Here is a 23364-nt window from a genome sequence, read left to right as displayed (position 1 = left end):
TCCTTGAGCTCCAGAGAGGTTAGAAATTCTCCCTGTTGGACTGAAACTATTACAGACTGCAACGTGCTCATTGCAAAATGTTGAACCAATAACACTCTGTTGACAATTCTGAAGTCTACACCCAGATTGAAACAAACCCTTTTCTTTGGAACTGGGGACAGTCTCAATCTAAAATGGAGCGGGAGAACTCCAGTCTGTAACCATGCTTTAGTATTTCCAAGACCCAAAGGCCTGAGGAAATTTTGGACCACTGGTCATGGAGCCTGAAGAGGTATCCTGCTATTATGAAAACCAAAGAGTGAATTGAGACCCATCATTGGGAGGTGCGGAAGCACTGGGAGACCTGGAGTTGGAAGCTGAGTTTTTTCTGTCAGCATGAAAGGCAGTCTCTGCCTTGTTCAAGTGGGAACCCTGAAAGCAGATTTGCCTGAGCTCTAGCACTTGGCCTCACGAAACCTAAGATGAGATTAAGAGGACGGAAAAGAATCTTGAGGCCTGTCCTCTAGTAATCTCTGAAACCTGGAGTTTCATAGAGCCTTAACCAATTTCTCCAGATCTTCTCCAAATAAAAGTTTACCTCTAAAAGGTAACATGCTAGAAGCCACCACAGCTATCCAATGCCTAAGCCAGAGCTACATATATATAACGAGAGTGGCTATTTTATACCTATTCCATAAAGACAACATATGCGCCTGTGTGCTATTATAAACTAGGCATCCAGAACAAGCCTGTAAAACAAAGAAAAGGAATTACTCCCACAATAGTATAAGTACACTGATAAGAACTGCTGATTTATCTTGTTACATGCTAAATTTTATTTTGACTTGTGTGCCTATCCTTATTACTCCACCATCTCCCTCTGGTGAAATCCTTTTTCCTGGGCATCTCTAATGTCAACCAATTTCAAGGGCAGTAACAGAAATCCACTCCTCCCCACCCACCAAAAAAAAAAAAAGTATTTAAAAAAATCATTCCAAATGTGTCCAGACCTCACTCTCCTCCACATAAAACAAAGTACTATTCTGAAATCTGAGCAGCCAAATATTACTCCCACCCTGCCCTTTCTCGCAAGGACCATGCTAAGCGTCCTCTAAGCCCATACCTCCCCTGGGCAAGCTCACCTTCTGCCATGCAGCCAAGCACCAGAGGCGAGGCTATCTATAATGAGTTGAAGCCAGTAGGTGTAGCTTGCTGGCAGTAGGCAGAGTCACTGGTTCACCCAAAACAATAGCAAATGCTATTGAAAGCAATAGTAAAAGATTATTAGAAATAATGGACTGCCTATGCATGGCCAACACCTACAGAAGGTGATCTCTCCACAGGAGAAACGAAAGCCAAATACATGAACAGTGGATCCAAAAAAGTCCTCTCACAAATGGTGTTTCCTAAACAAGGTCTTTATTCAAATCAATAAAAACAACCTGACATGACTCGTGTTTCGGCCGTAGAGGCCTGCGTCAGGGGTCTATTGATTTTTTATACAAAGAAACTGGCAAAACAGATGACTCACAAACTATTCGCACGCCACATACAAAACATGACTACCCAAAACATTAAACAATGGCACAAACAAGCTACTAGCCACAGCCACTACCAACAGAAAGAAAACAGACAGCTGATAAAAATCATCACCACCTCAAACCCAACTGAACACCACCAAAAAATACAAATAGGATACATCAACGCCAGATCAGCAGTCAGTAAAACCGATACACTAAGGGACTGGATTACAGATAACCATCTCGACTTCCTACTTATCAGTGAAACCTGGATTCATGACCCCAAAGATCCAATAATATCAGAGCTCTGTCCTCCAGGATACAAAATCTCCCACTGGACAAGAATAGGAAAAAGAGGAGGAGGCATAGCAATAATCTACAAAGCTCAATTCACAGTCATAACAACAGCAGAATCTATTCTCCCACAACTCGAAATAGCCTCTGTTAGAATCAACCACCCCAACCTATGTGATCAACTAAGCCTAATTCTATTCTACAGACCCCCGGGCAAATGGCAAGACTCACAAACACATTTTCTGGATTTCATATCGAACACCTGTGTTTCCACCCAGAACCTTCTCATAGTAGGAGACATCAATCTCCATCTTGAAGACACTAACTCAAGCAATGTACGAGAGTGCAAAGACTTCCTCCAACTATTATTATTATTATTTATTACATTTGTACCCCACATTATCCCACCTATTTGCTGGCTCAATGTGGCTTACAGAGTGTAGTTATGACATAGTCATGACAGGATCTTGTATACAATTAGTATAAGCAGAAGATATATGAGGAATTAGAGAAGTAGATGTTAGATAGGGTGGTGTAGGAATTGCATTTTGATACTTGAATGAGTTGGGTGGTGATTTGTGTCGTTAAGGGTTAATTTTGTAGGCTTTGTTGAAGAGATGTGTCTTCAAGGATTTGCGAAAGTTAGTTAGATTGTCTATGGTTTTCAGGGCTATGGGTAGTGCGTTCCATAGCTGTGTACTTCTGTATGAGAAGGTAGTGGCGTATGCTTGCTTATATTTGAGCCCTTTACAGCTGGGGAAGTTCAAATTGAGGAATTTGCGGGCTGATCTTTTGGCGTTTCTGGGCGGTAGGTCCACTAGGTTTAACATGTAGAGTGGGGCATCCGCGTGAATGATTTTGTATACGGTCGTGCAGATCTTAAACTCAATACGTTCCTTGAGAGGGAGCCAATAAAGTTTTTCTCTTAATGGTTTCGCACTTTTGTGTTTGTGTTTTCCAAATATGAGTCTGGCTGCGGTATTCTGGGCTGTCTGGAGTTTTTTATAGTCTGTTCTTTGCAGCCAGCGTATAGAGTATTACAGTAGTCCAGATGACTATGGGAGCTCCACTGGCCAATTACACAACCCACTCATGACAAAGGACATACACTAGACATCGTCACTCACAAATTCTCATCAGAACCAAATATTTCACTAATAGACACAAAATGGACAGCCAGGACATGAACCGACCATTACAGTGCAAACCTGTCCCTCCACTGGAGAACAAAAAAAAAAAAGACACAACAAAAACAAGAACAACAAACCTATTCTACGAGAGGCAAAATAGACCCACTAACATTCTGGCAACAATTCTATACTGACGAATGGACCACACCTACAGACTCACCCCAATTTCTTCAAGAATGGGAGAACAGATGCAGAATAACACTAGACAATATAGCACCACTTCAAACCAGAACCTCACATAGGAAAAACTCATTACCATGGTTCAACGAAGAACTAAATGAACTAAAAACACAGGTCAGAAGACTAGAAAGTGCATGGAGCAAGAAAAAAGACGAACATACACTTAAAAACTGGAAACAACTACAGACAAAATACAAATACTCTATCAGACAAACTAAAAGAACGTACTACAAAACCAAAATAGGACCAAATTACAAGGATACACACAAACTCTTCACACTCGTAAACAATCTCATAAACACCACCACGGTTACATCCAACAACACAGATACCCCAACAGCAACCAACCTTGCAAATTACTTCAAGGAAAAAATCATAAAGCTCCGACTTATGATACCTACTAATGCAACGGACTACGCAAATATCCTTGAATGTCTAGACCCAAAATCCAAGGAATATCCAGCAGATCGATCATGGACAAACTTTGAAACGATCTCAACAAATTAACTCTCACATTGGCTCGGGAAATACGCCAAATCGCAATGCAAACTAGACATCTGCCCTAACAATCTAATAAGATCCGCACCCAAACATTTCAAAACAGACCTCATGAACCACGTAAACTACATACTTCAGAATGGGCTCTTCCCCACAGATAAGGGAAACATCCTACTTACTCCACTACCAAAAGATGCTAAGAAAAGCACAATGGACCTAACCAACTACCGCCCAGTAGCATCTATCCCACTTACAACGAAACTCATGGAAGGCATAGTGACGAAACAACTCACTGAATACCTAAATAAACACTCAATCTTGCACAACTCTCAATCAGGATTTCGATCACATCACAGCACCAAAACTGTTCTAGTATCCGCAATGAACTCATTTAAACAAACAATTGCAACTGGTAACAATATACTCCTCCTACAATTTGACATGTCCAGTGCCTTTGACATGGTTAATCATGAAATACTATTACATATACTAGAATACTTTGGAATAGGAGGCACAGTTCTCAAATGGTTCAAAGGATTCCTGACCACAAGAACATACCAAGTAACAATGAACGCGGATAGATCACCCCCATGGTCACCTGAATGTGGAGTTCCCCCCCTCTCACCAACCCTATTCAACCTGATGATGATACCTTTAGCCAAACTTCTAGCCAACCAAAACCTCAAGCCCCACATATATACAGATTAAGTCACAATCTACATCCCCTTCAAACATGATCTAAATGAAATCACCAATGAGATCAACCAAAGCCTCCAAATAATGCACACCTGGGCAGATGCATTCCAAATAAAACTAAATGCAGAAAAAAACACAATGCCTTGTACTCACCTCACAACATAACACAAAGCACTTCTCTACCATAACAACACCATACTGTTCTCTCCCGATCTCAAAAAACCTGAAAATTCTCGGAGTCACCTTAGATCGAAACCTCACTCTCGATGACCACGTGAAAAACACAACGAAAAAGATGTTCTACTCCATGTGGAAACTTAAAAGAGTAAAACCTTTCTTCCCGAGATACATCTTCCGTACCCTGGTACAGTCAATGGTAATAAGTCATCTGGACTACTGTAACGCACTATACGCGGGCTGCAAAGAACAGACCATCAAAAAACTACAAACTGCCCAGAATACTGCCGTCAGACTCATATTTGGAAAAACTAAATATGAAAATGCAAAACCCCTGAGAGAGAAGCTTCACTGGCTCCCACTTAGGGAACGCATTACGTTCAAGATCTGCACGATTGTGCACAAAATCATTCACTCAGACACCCCAATCTACATGCTAAACCTCGTAGACTTACCTCCAAGAAACGCCACAAGATCATCCCGCAAATTTCTCAACCTGCACTTCCCCAGTTATAAAGGACTAAAGTACAAACAGATGCATGCGACCACATTCTCGTATTTAGGCACGCAAATGTGGAACACACTGCCTACAGACTTGAGAACTATCGGCAAAACAACTATTTTTCGCAAATCTCTTAAGACATATCTCTTCAGCAAGGCATACAATGAGAACTAATAGCCACAATAATTCACCCGACAATCCAATCAATTAAGATAACTCATCGACTATAGCTACCTTAAGCACCCCTCTCCTTCTTTTTTCTATCCTCATCTAACCTCTGCACAATAATAAATGTATATGTCACCTTGCAATGACAATGTTATCAAAACTATGTAAGCCACATTGAGCCTTCAAATAGGTGGGATAATGTGGGATACAAATGCAATAAATAAATAAAAATAAAAAAAATACCACATTTGATAGAGAGTTCAGTGCAGTGGCACATTGCATGCGATATTTCTGTAAATAAACAATTGACTGTGAGTCATCTGTTTTGCCAGTTTCTTTGTATCAAAAATGAATAGACCCCTGACGCAGGCCTCTACGGCCGAAATACGAGTTACGTTGGGTTGTTTTTATTGATTTGAATAAAGACCTTGTTAGGAAACACCATTTGTGAGAGAACATTTTTGGATCCACTGTTCGTATATCTGCCTATGCGTGGTCCATCTGTAAAAGTCAAAAGCTGTTCCGGTTGGATAAGCAGTGCCTTAAAAGGTGGAGGACAAAAGATTTTTTTTTGTTTTTTTTACTTACTTGACTGCTTTTTAATTGATTTGAAAGGTTCCCATATGTAGATATAAGTATCATGAAACAAAAACTGAATATCATTACAACAGCTTTAAAAATTATTGTAGCTGGTGGAAACAGCACTAATAAAGGGTGTATTTCATGCTAATTTTTCTACACTGTTCTATACAATACAGTAATACATGGCCAAATGTCAGTGAGGATATCCTGTGTACTGATGGGCTAATCTTAACTGTTGTTGTAATCTGCCTTGGAAAGCCTGATGTTATAAAGATTGGAAGTAAAATTAAACTCTCCTTTCATTGGGGCACATGGAATCACACGTTCACCTAATCTCTTAAGTACAAATGGATTATTCTGTTTTGAGCATGTTTGTTTATTTATTTATTTATTTATTATGTAATTTCTACCCACATTTCTCCAATAACTTTCGGTTCAATGCGACTTACATAACAAATTAAAAAGAAACATTACAAGGCAATTAATATTATTTAAGAATACAACTATTAAAAAATATTTTCATATTAGCTGAACACAGATCTAAAGAAGTGGACTTTAAGTAAACTTCTAAACAACATATAATCAACTGAGTGTCTGAGTTCCAGAGTTTGGTACTTTGGTAAGAAAAAAATAGCATTGTAGATAGTTTTGTAGGTTAAGTTTTTACAACTTGGGAAACGTAATATTGAGATACTAGTAAAAAAGGCCCATTTCTGGATCAAATGAAACGGGTGCTAGCAAGGTTTTCCTCCCCAACACCCCCTCCCTCCCTACCCACCGGTTCGTTGTTCTGAAGCCACTGACGCCATAGGTCCGCACCTCGTGAACACACCTTCATCAGCTTCTTGGTTGTGAAGCCACTGACGCCATTGCCCCGCCCTCGATGCGTGACGCCATTGCTCCGCCCTCGACGTCATCACGTTTGACGTGAGGGCGGGGCCCAGCAACATGGTGCTTTCGGTGGCTTCACCACCACGAACCCTTCATTATGGAAGTGACGTCAGTGTCCTAAGAAACGTTGAGGTTGTGTTTTATATACGGAAGTGACGTCCGTGTTCTCAGAACGTTGAGGGTGAGTTTTATTATATTAGATTCTCTAAATGATGAGGTGGCATTTCATGGAGATAACTAAATGAGATCTATCATATAAGATGGTAAGATACCATAAAGAATCTGATGAACAAGAACACAGAGCTTAAATGAAATTATTTAATTGACAGGTAACCAATGTAAATCCTTAAGAAGAGAAGATGCTTTAACATAACCCGGCGATCTATATATGAAATGGGTAGCCGTGCTTTATGCTATTTTGTAGTTTTCTTAGGAGACTCTGCTCTGGGACAAATATTTTTTTTTTTCATGCAGATCTCTCATTTGTTTAAACATAACTAAATGGGTTATAAGCCCCTAATGCAGTCCATTGGTTTTCTTACATTTTGTCCTTGTGATGAATTATACTGTGTCAAAACTGTAAATACAGTGAAACTGAATAATAGAATTCAGTAACATCCAAAACATTAATTATAATTGTGCTTGCATTTGGGTAATAACTGAGAAAATTACTTGAAGAAATAAATATTTATCACAGAAATGGAAAATGTTGGACATCTAGACTGACTCTGGACTTCTGCATGAAGGTAGCTTTGCCCTTATTATTGAATATCTTTCTTTTAAATAGTAGTAATAAACAAAATAACTGCACTTTTAGAATATACCACTGTGTTCCACAAAAGAAATGGAGCAAGTTCCCACAAACCATCTTTCTAAACAGGAAAAAAAAAGATTTGAAATGTTTGGTGTGGGATATAAATGGCATAAATAAATACATAGAAACTTCATAACATGATGTTGGTGTTAGTGGTGCTTTACCAGGCGAAAAAGAGAGGTGTGGTAGCCGTGTTAGTCCACTTTTTTTTTATAAATCATAAAGTTGTATTGCTCTGTTTATCACCCTCCTCTCACCTATCCACCCCCATCCTGTTACACTATCTCTGAAATGCTTTGATGTTCCCATGCATACCTCCTACCCATCCCCACTCTGTTAGACTGTCAATGAAATGCTTCGATGCTTTACTTATATATACTGTCATCTACCACATTTGCTTATTTCCGATCTGACAAAGAAGGGCAACCTTCGAAAGCTAATCAAGAAATGTATTACATATAGAGGCATATTTTCAAAGCACTTTGGGAGGCTAAGTTCCATAGGTTTCTATGGAACTTTGGGAGGCTAAGAGGCATATTTTCAAAGCACTTAGCCTTCCAAAGTTCCATAGGTTTCTTTGGAACTTTGGAAGGCTAAGTGCTTTGAAAATATGCCTCTTAGTGCTTTGAAAATAAGCCTCATAGTAACATAGTAACATACATAGTAGATGACGGCAGAAAAAGACCTGCGCGGTCCATCCAGTCTGCCCAACAAGATAAACTCACATGTGCTACTTTTTGTGTATACCTTACCTTCATAGGCGTAGTTTGACTGTTTCATTTGGGGGGGGGGCAAAGAATGGGCGGAGCATATTAGCATATCATTTGCATATATACATATGCAAATGAATATGCTAATATGGAGGAAGGAATTGAAATTTACAGGCAAAATATCACAGATGCACATTTGAAAAAGCTGACACATTTCAATTAATAAATTATGAATAAAATACTTTTATCTACCTTTGTTGTCTGATCATTTAGTTTTTCTATTCGCTTTGGTCCCAGTGTCTTCTGTTTTATGCAGTGTCTTCTGCCGAAGGCAGCGTGTACATCACTACCACTGCCAGGAACGCTGAAAAAGACTGCTGCCTGCGCCGGAGGGAGGGAGGAAGAGAGAGGGGTAGACGGACACGCTCCTCTCCGTCCGCTTGGTTTCCCTGCCCTCTCTGTCTGCGTCCCGCCTTCCTCAGAGGAAGGCGGGACGCAGACAGAGAGGGCAGGGAAGCCAAGCGGATGGAGAGGAGCGCGTGCCTGCATGTGTTTTTTTTTTAACTAATGGCACGGCGGCGCCTCGTCGTCGTTTGGGGGGCTCGCCCCCCCCCCAGTCTACGCCTATGCACCTTGATTTGTACCTGTCCTTTTCCGGGCACAGACCGTATAAGTCTGCCCAGCACTATGTTTTATTTTGTTTGATTTCTATTGATTACCACGAAAAAAAAGTCTGCACGAATATAACATGTGCTAGGGTGTCCATATAACCAGCCCCTTTAAATGACACACTGATTACGATTTATAACGAATTGCAGCTATACCTATGAAAAGTTATTCCGTTATTATACTTCCCCTGTGTACACTCGTATGCTGCACAAGCTGGCATGTTTGAAAATATAAGTGAGATTAAATAAAAATTCTACCAACAATCAAACATATAAATGGCAAGAGGCGTACTCACTCGCAAATGCGCAGTAGAGACCCTCTCTTTCCTGCCCCCGCGTCAATACGTGATGACAGGGGCGTGACAGAGAGGGAACCTGCGAGTGAGGGAACCACCGTCACCACCGCTCCCCCCCAAGGGTTGCTGCTACCGCTCCCCCCACCCACCCGGAGTCGCCGCCGCCGCCACCCACCCTCCACCCTGCCAGGGTACCTGGCTTCACTATTCAAACCGCCGGAACGCAGCACACAGCTCATCTGAGCTGCCGTTGGCCTTCCTTACCTGCCTGTGTCCCGCCCTCGCCGACGTTACATCACACGAGGGCGGAACACACGCAGAGAAGAAGGAAGGCCAACGGCAGCTCAGATGAGCTGTGTGCTGCGTTCTGGCGGTTTGAATAGTGAAGCCAGGTACCCGTTCTGGGTGGAGGGGTGGCGGAGGGGATTCTGGGGGGGCGGCGGTGCCGACCCCGGGGGGGAGGCCTTTCAAACCCCCCCTTCCTTTACTAGCCCGTTTTTACGGGCTCAACGGCTAGTAAAGATCGATAACGTGCACGCAGCAGCTCGTTTGTTTGCTTTGTTTTGAGCTTATACAGAACGACGGCTGCGCAGAGAAGGGGAAACAGAGACTATGGTAAGTGGCTTCAACGTTCTGACGTCATACCGGTTTCCGACTGTCGAATGCGCGAAAAGGAAGTGTCACGTCACGCTGCATACATAGATAGGTTGTCCTCTTCCCCCCTCCCCCAATGTTGTTATTTACATTTTCCAAGAGCAGCACCTGCGCTTCTCACCTCCCGGCTCCGTCCCGCAAAACGGTTGATGTGCCAAAAGTAGACGGAAGGTGAAGAGCAGTGAGATGGCAGCGACCCCTCCAGCTCAAGGTAACGGTTGCCTTTGTTTCTCCCATCGGCTTTCCTCCCGTTGTTTTTGTTGGTAACTGGGAGGGAAGAGGTCGCGGCCTGTTGCTCTGTCATTAATTTAAAGGGAAACGCTTGTGATAGTCTCGCACATGGCCGCCACGGGTTTGCAGCACTTTCTCTTGAGGATATTTCTTAGCGGTGAGATAGGCTGCTGGTGTAAGAACGTAATGAGCGGAAAGAAGCATGAAAGGCAGTGAGAGAATGCGTATTAGTCGGGGGCACCATATCTAGGGTTACCAGTCGCAGAGACAAAAAAAAAAGAGGACACAGAAAATGGTTGCTACCGTTTCTAAAGAAATATTCAGTCGTCAAATGCATAAATGGCTTTTATTTAATGAACACACATAAAACTATGATTTATATAGTACCACAGTAGATAGTAATCTACTTTTCAAAAACTTCCTGTTTTGGGTTTCACTGAGCCCAAGGTATTTAATAGAAGAGCAGATATTTCTCAACATGTGTCTTTCTCTCATTTATGTGGATAGGCGTGTTGGTCCTATGCACATAAAAGCGGACATTTTCCAAAAAATTAAAAAATCTGGAGGACATATCTGAATGAACAACAAAACAAGAGGCACTAATCTGCCTGCTTAAAAATAAAATGAAATAAAAGCAGATCACGTAAAAAAAAAAATGAATAAAAGAGAAGTGGTTTTATTCAAATAGTTACCCAATGTGGCCACATTTCGCCCTCAGGTTGCATTGGGGTAAAAAAAAACTACAAAATAAAAACATCTCAATAACAATCAAATCAATAAATACAAAACATAAATATATAAAAACATCATATTAATGTAAAAAATTCAAAACTTGAAAAATATATTAAAATAATATTTCACCACATATATACAGAAGAAAGGTCACATTGTGATGATTGTGAGTGAAGGAGAAAAAACCCCCAAACATATCAATGTAGTTTTAAATGTGACTTGCTAGTCCATATTATAAATAACTTGATCTGATATAGGTGCAAAAGTGCTCATCCATAAGTATTGGTCATAGAATCAGTAAACATTCACATACTTAAAAGGGGTTAAAACTGGATATACCCACCTATCTCTTTTATTATTTTGCTATAAATATCTTACATTGTCTCTATCAATACTCTGTAATCCTTATTATTATGTAAGCCGCATTGAACCTGCTTTGAGTGGGAAAGTGCGGAGTACAAATGTAATAATAATAATATGCCCCTTATGGTTAACATGTCATACCACCTGACATATAAATTGCATAACAACATCTTAATGTTTGGTCACAATCGAGTGTTACTTTCACAGTGTAGCAGAAACTTACTGATCTTCTAAAAAAGGTTTTGGACACAAAATCTTTTTAACCCATAGTATAATGTAAAAGTTTAAATACAAGAGATGAGAATTTTAAATTCCAAATTAATTTTAGTAGGAAGGAAATATCTTTGAAATATTAAAATTTAATGTAAGTCTGGCAAGTTCATAACTACATTGTATATAAAATCAACAGGGTGATTTTGCTTAGGGGGGGGGGGGGGGGGGGTCGGCCAGACTACCAGGTTGGGGCTGGAGGTCCACAGCACCTCCAGCTCTTTCTTCTGTCAGGGGGGTAAGGGAAGGGGTGCTAGACTACCAGGGGAGGTATCTTCTGTCAGGGGGGGGGGGGGGCAGCGAATCATTTTCCATTGAGGGGGGGGCAACGGGTCGAGTCTGGGCAAAGGGGGGCTCTTCTGTCAGGTGCTGGGGGGGGGGGCTAACTGTCCTACTAGACCACCAAGGTCTTTTTAGTGTTTAAGGGGCGTGGGCCCTGAAGGTCCAGCGGACTTCCATCCCTTGTGTTTGGTGGGATGGACTTAGGTTTGACAGGTCCTGAGAAAATCCCGGACCTGTCAAACCTTTCTGCTGGTCTCCCCCAATTTCTCTCTTGCTCGGCAAACCCTAACGCCAGCTTTGAACTGGCATAGGGTTTGCAACGGGAGTAGCACCCTTGTTTGTCGAGCTGCCTGCTGATCCTAAAGCAGGAATGCATGCAATTAGCAGTCAGAGCTAGTGAGCGCATTGTTACAGGTGCTCACCAGCGCTGATCATCAGGCAGGAGCAAACACGGGCACTAGTATGGCGCTATTGGCCTCTAGTGCCTGCATTTGCTTTTGATCATCTAGGCCTCATTCTGGCATCTCCAGAGATTTTGACTACACTCCCATGTGGATCGCACTGCAACTTCTTCCATTCTTGTAGGAGTTTTGCGGGATTCCCAAGATCCCCTTTCCATTGCAGCTCTCTAATTCTTATAGAGCCAACATACCCATGCACATGCAGAAAGGTTGGAAAGAATTTTGAGAGCCATGATCTTCATTCTTTCCTTGTTTATAATCTACTACGTATTTGCAAATTAATGCAGGCTCTGGATCATTTGTTATCTTCTGCAGGCATACAGAAGTATATCTGTTAAATATATCTGTTAATGTAATTGGCAATGCTGTACACCAGCATGTGAATGACATGTTAAGTTCCCAAGTCTGGGTGCTCCTAGGTATGCTGCAGACAAAGTCTGAATCTTGAATGCAGAAAAATGAACAAGTCTTACTCTGGGGGGAAGCCTCCCTCCCAATAGGAGATCCATGGCATCCTTGCTTTCTGAACACAGAGGACTCGTCAGGGCTCATGGCCTTCGCAGTCTGTCACAGACTCAGGAGAAGTGAGTCCTTGGACCATAGCCGGGAGCCAGCTATTGGCGGGTGAGTCACTTGGGCTGGGCATAGCACAATGCAGACTACTAGACAAGGCAGGCAGGCAGGACTTGACCAGGCTTGACTGAAGGCAAGCAGGCCAACAAACTGGGTCCAGACATGAAAAGGCAAGTGAAACAAGGCAAGAACTGGATACAGACATGACTAGGCAAACAAGGTAGGAACTGGAGGCACAGCACGACAGGAATTAAGAGACGAGGCACAGCTGGGACTTGAAGATAAGGCACGGCTGGAACCTGCAGACACAGACAAGGCAAAGCTGGAACACATGAGGAGACCTGAAGACCTTTTGTGAAGTCCTCGATAGGAAGGCTAGGAAACCTCCCAAAAAGGAAATGTCTTCGGAAGATGCCCCGGGCTCCCTGCTGCAGGCCTTTTAAAACTAGGCCCGACACATGCGCCTAGGAAGGCCAGCGTCCACTGGAAACAGAACTGCAGGCTGTGGGGCCACCAGCTGCCGAAGAGGTCAGGGACCCAGCCACCGAAGAGCAAGGTGAGTCAGGGTGCGGGAGCACGGCAGAGCTGTGGCAAATAAGCCATTTATGTTTCTAAAATGTAAACTTCTACAAATGAGATGAAGTGAAGATGTGATTCCATGTGCCCCAATGAAAGAGTTTAATTTTACTTCCATTTAATTTCGATATTCAATTCAGTTCAAATCAATTATTGTATACCACTAATATCCCCTTTCCAGGGTTCAGTGCAGGTTACATTGTAGATGAGACAAAAGCAAATAGTGTGAGGTATGAGAAACATTAGAGACATTGGTGTAGTGCACGAGAGTAAAAGCGTACATTAAGTAATGCCACACTGGGGAAAGACCAAGGGTCCATCGAGCCCAGCATCCTGTCCATTACAGTGGCCAATCCAGGCCAAGGGCACCTGGAAAGCTTCCCAAACGTACAAACATTCTATACATGTTATTCCTGGAATTGTGGATTTTTCCCAAGTCCATTTAATAGTGGTTTATGGACTTGTCCATTAGGAAACCGTCTAACCCCTTTTTAAACTCTGTCAAGCTAACTGCCTTCACCACATTCTCTGGCGACGAATTCCAGAGTTTAATTACGCGTTGGGTGAAGAAAACCTTTCTCCGATTTGTTTTAAATTTAATACACTGTAGTTTCATCGCATGCCCCCTAGTCCTAGTATTTTTGGAAAGCGTGAACAGACGCTTCACATCCACCTGTTCCACTCCACTCATTATTTTATATACCTCTATCATGTCTCCCCTCAGCCGTCTCTTCTCCAAGCTGAAAAGCCCTAGCCTCCTTAGTCTTTCTTCATAGGGAAGTCATCCCATCCCCGCTATCCTTTTAGAAAAGGATAATGGATGATACTAGGATGTAGAAGTCATGATGGATTGTTATGAAGCAGTCTTTGGGAAGTGAGAGGTTTTTAGCTTCTTCCTGAAGTTGAGGTAGCTGTTTTCTGTTCTGGTAGGAATAGGTAGAGAGTTCCATATTTTGATTCCAAGAACGGGGAATAGAGAGCTGAAAATTTTCTGATTTCGAATTGTCTTTTGGAATGGTGATGCTAAAATCAGTTGTTGATTCAGTCTGTTTGTATAACACCAGGCTTCCCAAGGCAGATTACAACACCAGTTAGGGTGAAACCATCAGGAAACAGGATATCCTCACTGAAATTTGTCCATGTATTCTGTAGAACAGTGTAGAAAAATTAGCACAAAATACAGAGTTCACTACTGCTGTTTCTACTAGCTACAGTAAATTGTTAAGCTGTTTTAGTGATACTCGATTTTATTTCATGATATATATATATAGATATGGGAAGCTTTCAAATAAGCTGTCAAATAAGTAAAAAAAAAAAAAATCCTTTATCCTTCACCTTCTAAGGCACTGCGTATCTAACTGGAAAAGCTTTGGACCTTTTACAAATGGACCATGCATAGGCTGTGTTTTCAATAGCTTTTGCCTGAATGAACTAAAATGCAAGTATGTTCCGCCTACTGTCTTCAGTGCACGTAATGATCCAGATAGGCTCATGTCATCTGTTCTCAATCGAACCTCCTTGGGCTCACACGATGAGAGGAAGGATGATATAAAAAAAAAAATACTGGCATCTGCATTGCCTTATGTGGCAGACTGGCCCCGTCCAGTGCATCCCCAGGATGCACCGGGCAGGGCACCCTCGTTTTTCAAGATGGCAGTGTCAGAGGCTGGAGTGAGTGGGCATTGCGCCTGCCTCCTCTTTTAAGGTACAGTGGATGGGCTCAGACAACCCTTTGGGAGGGTACCACCAGGACACCCAGGGATTTAATATTGTTTTAAGTAAGGGGGAGGAGGGGGTTAATGAGGGGGCCACAAGACTGCTAGGGAAAATGTTTTGAAGTTTGAGTTGGGAGAAGAGGGGGCTTCTAGACTACCATGGGGCAGTGACATAGCTAGACCTGCCATTAGCTATACCACATTGGTTACCACAACCAACACAGACACCCCACCTGCAGACAAACTTGCTAAATACTTCAATGAGAAAATTGTAAACCTACGCAACATGTTACCACAGAACACCACCGACATCGAAAAATTCATTGACTGCCTGGACCCTATCCTCGGTGAATTCCCAGCAGACCAAATTTGGACAACTTCACTCTCCTTACAGATGAAATCGTCACCCAAGCGATTAACAGGTTCGCCAAAACCCACTGTAAACTGGACACATGCCCCAACTATCTAATAAAATCCACCCCTCAACGCTTCATAGCAGACCTCACACTACACCTAAACTACATGCTGCAACGTGTACTCTTTCCTAAGGTCAAAGGCAACATACTACTCACCCCAATACCTAAAGATGCAAAGAAAAAAGCAAATGAAATCACCAACTACCGCCCGGTAGCATCTATCCCTCTGGTAGTCAAACTGCTGGAAAGCATGGTAACCAAACAACTTACTGACTACTTAAAACAAATTCTCAATATTACACGAATCACAATCAGGATTTCGATCCAACCACAGCACCGAAACAGTACTAATTACTCTCCTAACCAAATTCAAACAAGAAATTGCAACTGGCAAAAGCATACTTCTCCTACAATTTGAAATGTCTAGTGCGTTCGACATGGTAAACCATAAAATACTACTAAACATCCTAGAATACTTTGGGATCGGTGGAAGTGTACTTAGTTGGATCAAGGGTTTCCTAACCACAAGTACATACCAAGTGATATCAAATTCAAATATATCATCACCATGGAAACCAGAATGCGGAGTGCCCCAAGGATAACCCTCACCCTGTCTCCAATCCCCATGTCAGTTTTTAGTGAGGGAATGGGAGGAGCTATCTGTATCTGTGCTGCTGCTTCTCAAAGGAATGTGGGGGGTGGGGGGAAGGAAACTTGCTAATATACATGGGTGTTTTTTTGGACTGCACCTTTGCCTTGGTGTAGTTGTACATAACATTTACTACAAATCAAAGAATCCCCTAAAGTGGATAGTATTTATTGTAAAGCATGTTACAAGTAAAGTATTAACTGAAAGGAGGTGTATCAGGTTGATAAAATGGTTTTATTGTCTCTCTTCAGGTTTTCAGAATAAAAACAGGGTTGCAATTTTGGCAGAACTGGACAAAGAGAAGAGGAAATTACTTATGCAAAACCAATCTTCCACAAATAATCCAGGAGCCAGGTATAGCTTTATGTGGGGTCATCTAAACATTGCTTTGTGATTAAATAAGAAAAGTAAAACATTTGACTGCTTCATACAGCCCTGCTGTGAAGAAATTCATGAGCACTAATAATATATCTTGGGGCAGGGGGTGGAAAGCTGCTTTAAGTAATTTTCAAAATTACTAGAACAGTTTTTAATAAGGGGTGAGTATTACTGATTTGGTTTTCTTTTAAAATATTGCACAGGCTGTGTAAGTTACACCTTTCCTACTCCACTCCCAAAATAATATTAAACTCTATTAACAAAAAAAAATATTTAACAATTGTTGGACAACCACATGTTTAAACCTGTGTCTTTCCTATGAATGCAGCTGGACTGGATAAAATAAAGTACAAATCCACAACCTAGTACAATAGTCTTGTTTTATTGTACTGGCTTTAATATGTTGTTTCTAAATATTATTTATATCTTATTGGCTATAACTGTCATACTGGAACTGCTGTCTCTGGGAAAAGGTGACTAAAGTCACCAGAAACAAAAAATGAAGTTTTAATGAATTGTGTTAGATCAAATAATTTGTAATATAAGAGTCCAAACCCGGGGATCACGTGATGTGCTGAGAGGAGCGGAAGCAGAGAAGCTCCTCTCTTAGGCCGAACCCTCCCCCGCAACGCTCGTAAGTGCCGATTCGACCCCTGATACCGAACAAGTTCGATAAGAAGGACCCGCGAGTGCATGGACCAATTTGTTACAAGATTGGAGCCTAAAATGCCACCGAAAACAGGGAAAAAAGAGGCGGACAAGCCCCGCATTTCAGATCCCAAGATGGCGGCGGGCGCTTCGCCGGATGGGCAGGCGGCGATGTTTTCCCCCCCACAACTGCAGCAGCTGGCAGAGGCTGTGAAGTTGGCCCTACAACCAGACCTACAGCAACTTTCAGGTCAGCTAGCGGCAGTGGAGAGCCTTTTGGCGGATACAACGAGGCGCACAGGGGAATTAGAGCAGCGAGTGTCGGCCGCTGAAGATGAGCAGACCGGAAGGGCGGCAGAGCTCGAAGATTTGAAACGGACAGTGCGGAAACAATCACAGTTACTGGACGACCTCGAGAATCGGTCTAGAAGAGACAATCTCCGCATAATTGGCGTTCCAGAAACAGTGCCAGATCGCTCCCTATCTAGCAGACTAGAAAAATGGCTGCAGACGGAATTCGCGCTGACGGACAGCATTGGAGCAGTATGCCTGGAGCGAGCCCACCGAGTCGGTAGGAGGAATAACACCGACATGCGGCCTAGGGTGGTCATGGTGAAAGTTCACAACTTTGTTCATAAAGTGGAAATCTTGAGAGGAGCGAGAATGAAGCGAGACTTGCTGACTTTTGAGGGATCGTCTGTTAAGATTTTCCAGGACTACTCATTGGCTTTACAAGAGAGACGACGGGCCTATGGGAGAGTGTGCCAAAAGCTGGCAGACTCCAGCCAAAAATTCATGTTAACATACCCGGCCACTCTGCGGATCAATCATCAGAGTAAATGGCATGCCTTCATTTCTCCAAAAGAAGCGCAAGACTGGATGGCTGAGAACTTAAACCTTACTATGGACTCTAATAGCCACCAAAGCAAGCTCAAGTGAGGAGGAAGATGAAAGGAATAGAAAAGAAATAGGGGCCTGAGAGTTTGCCATTTTCCAATGAAGGTAGGGGGGAATCAAAATACCATAGATGGGGGAGGGGGAGACCTCACGTCATTGATCCCACCTTTCTCCCGATAGACATCTGAGGGGGATAGAATGGAGACTGGAGGGAAAGTGAAGGGATTGGGAGGGGGGAGAGGGACAGGGGAAGGGAAGGATTTGGTTGTCAGAAGGGAAAGCAGACCAGAAGAACAGGGAATTCACTGCTGATGTCTAGAGTAGGTCACGAAGATGAGATGTGCCCTTTGTGGCAAGGGGGGATCTGGGAAGGAACAGGCAATAACACACCCTTGGGCGAGGCTGGGCGCCCGAGGAGACTACAGACAAGAAGCACTGGAGTGCATATACATGTAGGAAAACTTTAATATTAGGTCTATAAGGTTCGCCTCCTGGAATGTGGGAGGTGTCTCCACCCCAATCAAGCGAACAAAAATTTTAGCAAGCCTTAAGCGTCACAAGGTCGATATAGGTTGCCTTCAGGAGACCAGGCTCACGCCTGAGGAACATGATAAATTAAAGAGGCAGTGGGTAGGAGAAGTCCATGCCGTGTCATCAGGGGATTGGAAAGCTGGAGTGGCAGTGTTGATTCGTAGGGGGCTGGCCACAAAATCGGAGGTGGTAGAAGCGGATTCAAATGGGCGATATATTTTGATAAGGCTGTGGGTGCATCAAAGAGAATTGTTAATATTGGGGGTATATGGGCCTAACACATTTGACCCAAAGTTTTACCCAAATTTAGTGCGGGTGTGCCTCTTGCATGGGTCTGCTCATCTCTTGGTGATGGGAGATTTTAATTTGGTAATGGACCCTGGTGAGGATTGCTCAAACCCAGGGGCAACTTCGAGAGGGGGGCCCAAAGCACACGCCCTTTCTTATTTTCGAAGAGCCCTTAACCTCATAGACACATGGCGATGTTTGCACCCAGGGGAGCGCGACTACACCCATTTGTCAAGGGCCCATGGAACGTATTCTAGACTAGATTATATCTTTATTGCCCAACCGGCCTTCCCCTGGGTTCTGGCTGCTAAGATCGGACCGGAGGAGATAACAGACCACTCGTTGGTCTGGATTGACGTGGAGGTACCTAATTTTTACCAGCAGGCCCGTAATTGGCGGTTCCCAGGCTATCTTTCACAAAATAACGAATTCCGAGAATTTCTTAGACAAAAGTGGGAAGACTACCTGCAAAATAATAGAGAGCACTTGGGTCAACCTGAATTGTTATGGAGCGCTGCCAAGGCTGTTATAAGAGGTGAGATAATTGCTTATGTACATGCAAAAAATAAAAAACAGACAATAGCCATAGTAAGACTAGAGCAAGATCTAAGAAAAGCAAAGGCCCAACATATCAGGCAGCCAACCGCAGAGACAAGAGAACAGTTGAAAGCCATTCAAGTAACGCTTAACGCCTTAATACATGAGAGAGGGCAAAAATATCTAGCTTCCCAGCAATATAAATTCCGTAGATATGGAAACAGATCAGGGAAAATGTTGGCACAATTGTTTACGGCATGGGGCCCTCGCCGTCCAATATTGACACTTAGAGATGAGAGGGGACATATCCAAAATAAGAGTGAAGAAATAGCCCAGATCCTCACCAGGTTCTTTGCTTCCTTATACAAAGCAGGTAGAGATCCGGATGAAGAGCAGGTTAAAAAATTCCTGGATGAGGTAGAGATGCCAAAATTGACAGAGGGGGAACAGAAGAAATTGGAAGCACCCTTAGAGGCCAAAGAAATACAGGAGGTAATAAAATCACTGCCCATGGGATCCGCGCCCGGACCAGATGGGTTTCCTGCAGAATTTTACAGGGCTCTACCCACCTCCTTTATCCCGGTGATCAGTGCTTACTATGAACAGGTGATTGATAAAGGCCGGTTACCAAAACATGAAAACACAGCATCCATTACACTGATTCAAAAACCCGGGAAACCAGCTGATCAGGCAGATTCCTACAGACCCATTTCCCTGATCAACGTAGACCTAAAGATGTTAGCAAAGATCCTCTCCAATCGACTAGCTAAGATACTGCCAAGGGTAATAGGAGAGGAGCAAGTGGGGTTTGTTCAGTCTAGGCAGGCAGCCAGGAATGTTCGCAGACTATTATTGGCTATGTCCACAGCTCAAATATCTGAAACGCCAGCCTCTCTATATGCCTTGGATGCCGAGAAGGCATTTGATCAGGTGGGGTGGAGATACCTGTTCACAGTCCTGCGATATATGGGAGTCGGGGGTTGGTTTTATAATGCGATAGCCACATTATACATGGAGCCGAAAGCTTTAGTGCTAGTGAATGGAGTGAGCGCTCAACTTTTTGAAATTGCCAGAGGCACTAGGCAGGGTTGCCCGATGTCCCCGGCCCTGTTCATATTATCCCTAGAACCCTTACTGAGGGCCTTAAAGAAAGCAGACAACATTCCTGGGGTTGGGGTGGGGAGCGCAGTCATCAAAACACTAGCATTTGCAGATGACTTGCTGATTGCGACCACGCGTCCAATGGGCTCTCAAAAACATCTGTTGCAGCTCATACAGGAATTTGGTGAACTCTCAGGATTCACCCTAAACATCAAGAAGTCTTTGGTCATGGAAGTATACCCTGATAGGGCGCAGCCGGGAGTGGACGGCCCTCTGACAAGGGTAGATGACAAGATAAGATACCTGGGTACCACCATTCCGAAGAACTTAGCGCGACTATATCAGGAGAATGTGGAACCTTTGTTTGAGATAACCCGCACTAGACTACGGCTCTGGGAGAATCTTCCATTATCCTTAATGGGTCGTATAGCAGCCTATAACATGCTGATTGCGCCCAAATGGATGTACACGTTTCAGACCCTTCCACTTTTTCTCAAACAGTCAGATGAAAAACGTCTAAATAAACTTATACAAAGATTCCTGTGGAGAGGGCGCAAAGCCAGACTTTCAGTTGCAATATTACAAATCCCACGAGAATTTGGTGGCCTGGGTCTACTAAGTATAAGATGCCTCACTGTAGCCAGTGGCATGCGCCATATTTCGGACTGGTATAGAGCAACCTCAGATTTTTCGGACACTCCGTTGGAGACGACTCTAACTCAAGGAATAAACTTCAGCTACCTGTTGCACATGGGAGGAGGACCCGTTCCCCAGGTCTTGCAACAATCACATATATTACCAACGGCGCGAGCAGTGTGGAGATGGGTTTGCAGATATCATCACTTCAAAAGCAAGGTCACCCCCTTTTTGGCCATTTGTGATAATCCGGCATTTCCGCCAGGTACTATTCATGGAGTTTTTCGCAGGTGGAAGGGTAAAGGCCTTGTGTATCTATATCAAGCTTTAACTGCAGACGGGCAACCGAGATCATTTGAAGACTTGCAGGCACAATTTTCCCTCCAATCGATAGATCGTTTCCACTACTGGCAGCTGAGACACTATATTAAAAGTCTGCCATGGGAGTGTCTTACGGAGGATGTGCAGGAAGAATTATCGTCAGCCTATTCCCTACAATCTCAGGACAGAGTATCTCTGACAATGCACCATCGACACCTCAGAGATATGGTGGTGGAGCCTGATTATGAGACTTTATCAAAAAAATGGAACAAAGAATTGGGCACAAACCTGACATCAAGAGACATACAGGAGTTTATATACAGGATACACAATTCATCCAAGATGGTCACGTACAGTGAAATGGAATACAAATTAGTAATGAGAACGCACATCCCCCCAAGACGGGCGTTCCATATGGGAATTTCCCCAGATGGCGCTTGCCCCAAATGTGGAGCAGAGGGAGCGACGCTTGGACATATGTTCTGGGTGTGCCCTGGTGTTCAAAGATTCTGGAACTCCCTCATACAATCGACATCCAAGATGTGGGGGGCAACTTGGAAGAGTGGACCTCAGACTTTGTTTGGGCGGCCGAGATTGGTGTGTCCTGTCCCTAGGGGCTTCAAGAGCTTTACTCATAGGGCCACACTGGTAGGGAAAAAGCTGATTCTCACTGAATGGATTACAAATAAAGTGCCAACGTTGCAGCAGTGGCGTTGCCTGATGATAGAATATATGAGATTCGAAAAGAAAATGGCAGACGGTGAAGGGGACCGGAAATTTACGGAGAAAGACTTCCATAAAATCTGGGCACCATTTTGGCAGACCATCCCCTCAAAGGGCAGAGGACGCATCCTGAATATGTAAGCCGAACATTTGGACAGGAGAGGAGAATTTCCTGAGAGTCTTTCCCTGGGCGGGGGTGGGCAGGGGGGGAGGTAGAAGAGGGAGGGGGGAGGGGTCAGGGAGGGGGGACTTCTAGGTTAGCAGAAAGGACAATAAACTGCCAAGATGCAAGTAACTTATGGCAAGATAAGGAATGGACTATAGTAGTGTTAATAATGCTTTCATCTAGCTAGTTTTCTTGTGTTCTAGGTAGTGGTAGAAGAGTTTCTTGACTAGATTAAGATGTTTAGAGGCAATGTATTTTTGTTCTGAATATTGAAACCCAATAAACAAATTGAAAAATAAAAATAAGAGTCCAAACCCCATTCTTTTATGTGAAAAAAATAAGTTACAGAGTAATGTGTAACTTTTGCAGACTATTTATGGACCCATGACATCAAAAACTGGCCGTTCTCAACAATTTGGATCCACTACTTTTAGTCACCTTTTTCCCAGAGATGGTCACAGTATATATACATAGTAACATAATAGATGACGGTAGAAAAAGACCTGCACGGTCCATCCAGTCTGCCCAACAAGATAAACTCATATGTGTATACCTTACCTTGATTTGTACCTGTCTTTTTCAGGGCACAGACCGTATAAGTCTGCCCAGCACTATCCCCTCCTCCCAACCACCAGCCCCGCCTCCCACCACCAGCTCTGGCACAGACCGTATAAGTGTGCCCAACACTATTCCCTGCCTCCCAACCACCAGTCCCGCCTCCCACCACTGGTGTGAAGAAATAAGAACATGTGTGGCCACACTGGGACAGACTGAAGGTCTATCAAGCCCATATAGACCTACCATTTATTTGTCTAGATTTATAAGCCTAACTTAGGAGCTGAGGGGTTAATTTTATAATGGGTGCCTCCATTTATAATTGAACCTGGCCTGGATACCTAGATTCTGTGTTGGAATACAAGTACAATTATTAGTGCACTTAACACTTTATTATTTTAACTTTATTTTTCTTTATTTCTAAGATACAAAATGTAAAAGCGTATTCTCTATCAAACAATAAGCAAAAGCTCTCCCCCTACCCCTGAACATGGAT

At 43.1% G+C, this 23364-nt stretch overlaps 2 protein-coding genes across 2 annotated transcripts in view; one reads left to right on the top strand and one right to left on the bottom strand.

Moving 5' to 3' along the window:
- The window catches only part of SNX30 (sorting nexin family member 30), a 187085-nt gene extending 185445 nt beyond the window's left edge, over positions 1-1640 (bottom strand). The window contains exon 1 of the mRNA XM_030193775.1: positions 1636-1640. The gene's annotated coding sequence lies outside the window, so the exon portion shown is untranslated. The remainder of the gene's footprint in view (positions 1-1635) is intronic.
- Positions 1641-9840: 8200 nt separating this feature from the next.
- INIP (INTS3 and NABP interacting protein) overlaps positions 9841-23364 on the top strand; it is a 28064-nt gene continuing 14540 nt past the window's right edge. Inside the window, exons 1-2 of the mRNA XM_030192367.1 lie at positions 9841-10030; positions 16339-16441. Of these exons, the coding sequence (XP_030048227.1) occupies positions 10006-10030; positions 16339-16441 (128 nt within the window). The 5' untranslated portion in view covers positions 9841-10005. The remainder of the gene's footprint in view (positions 10031-16338; positions 16442-23364) is intronic.

The sequence above is a fragment of the Microcaecilia unicolor genome, chromosome 2 (assembly GCF_901765095.1).
Source record: "Microcaecilia unicolor chromosome 2, aMicUni1.1, whole genome shotgun sequence".
Lineage (NCBI taxonomy): Eukaryota > Metazoa > Chordata > Amphibia > Gymnophiona > Siphonopidae > Microcaecilia > Microcaecilia unicolor.
The sequence above is the reverse complement of the archived record's forward strand: the minus strand, read 5'-3'. Positions and strand labels throughout refer to the sequence as shown.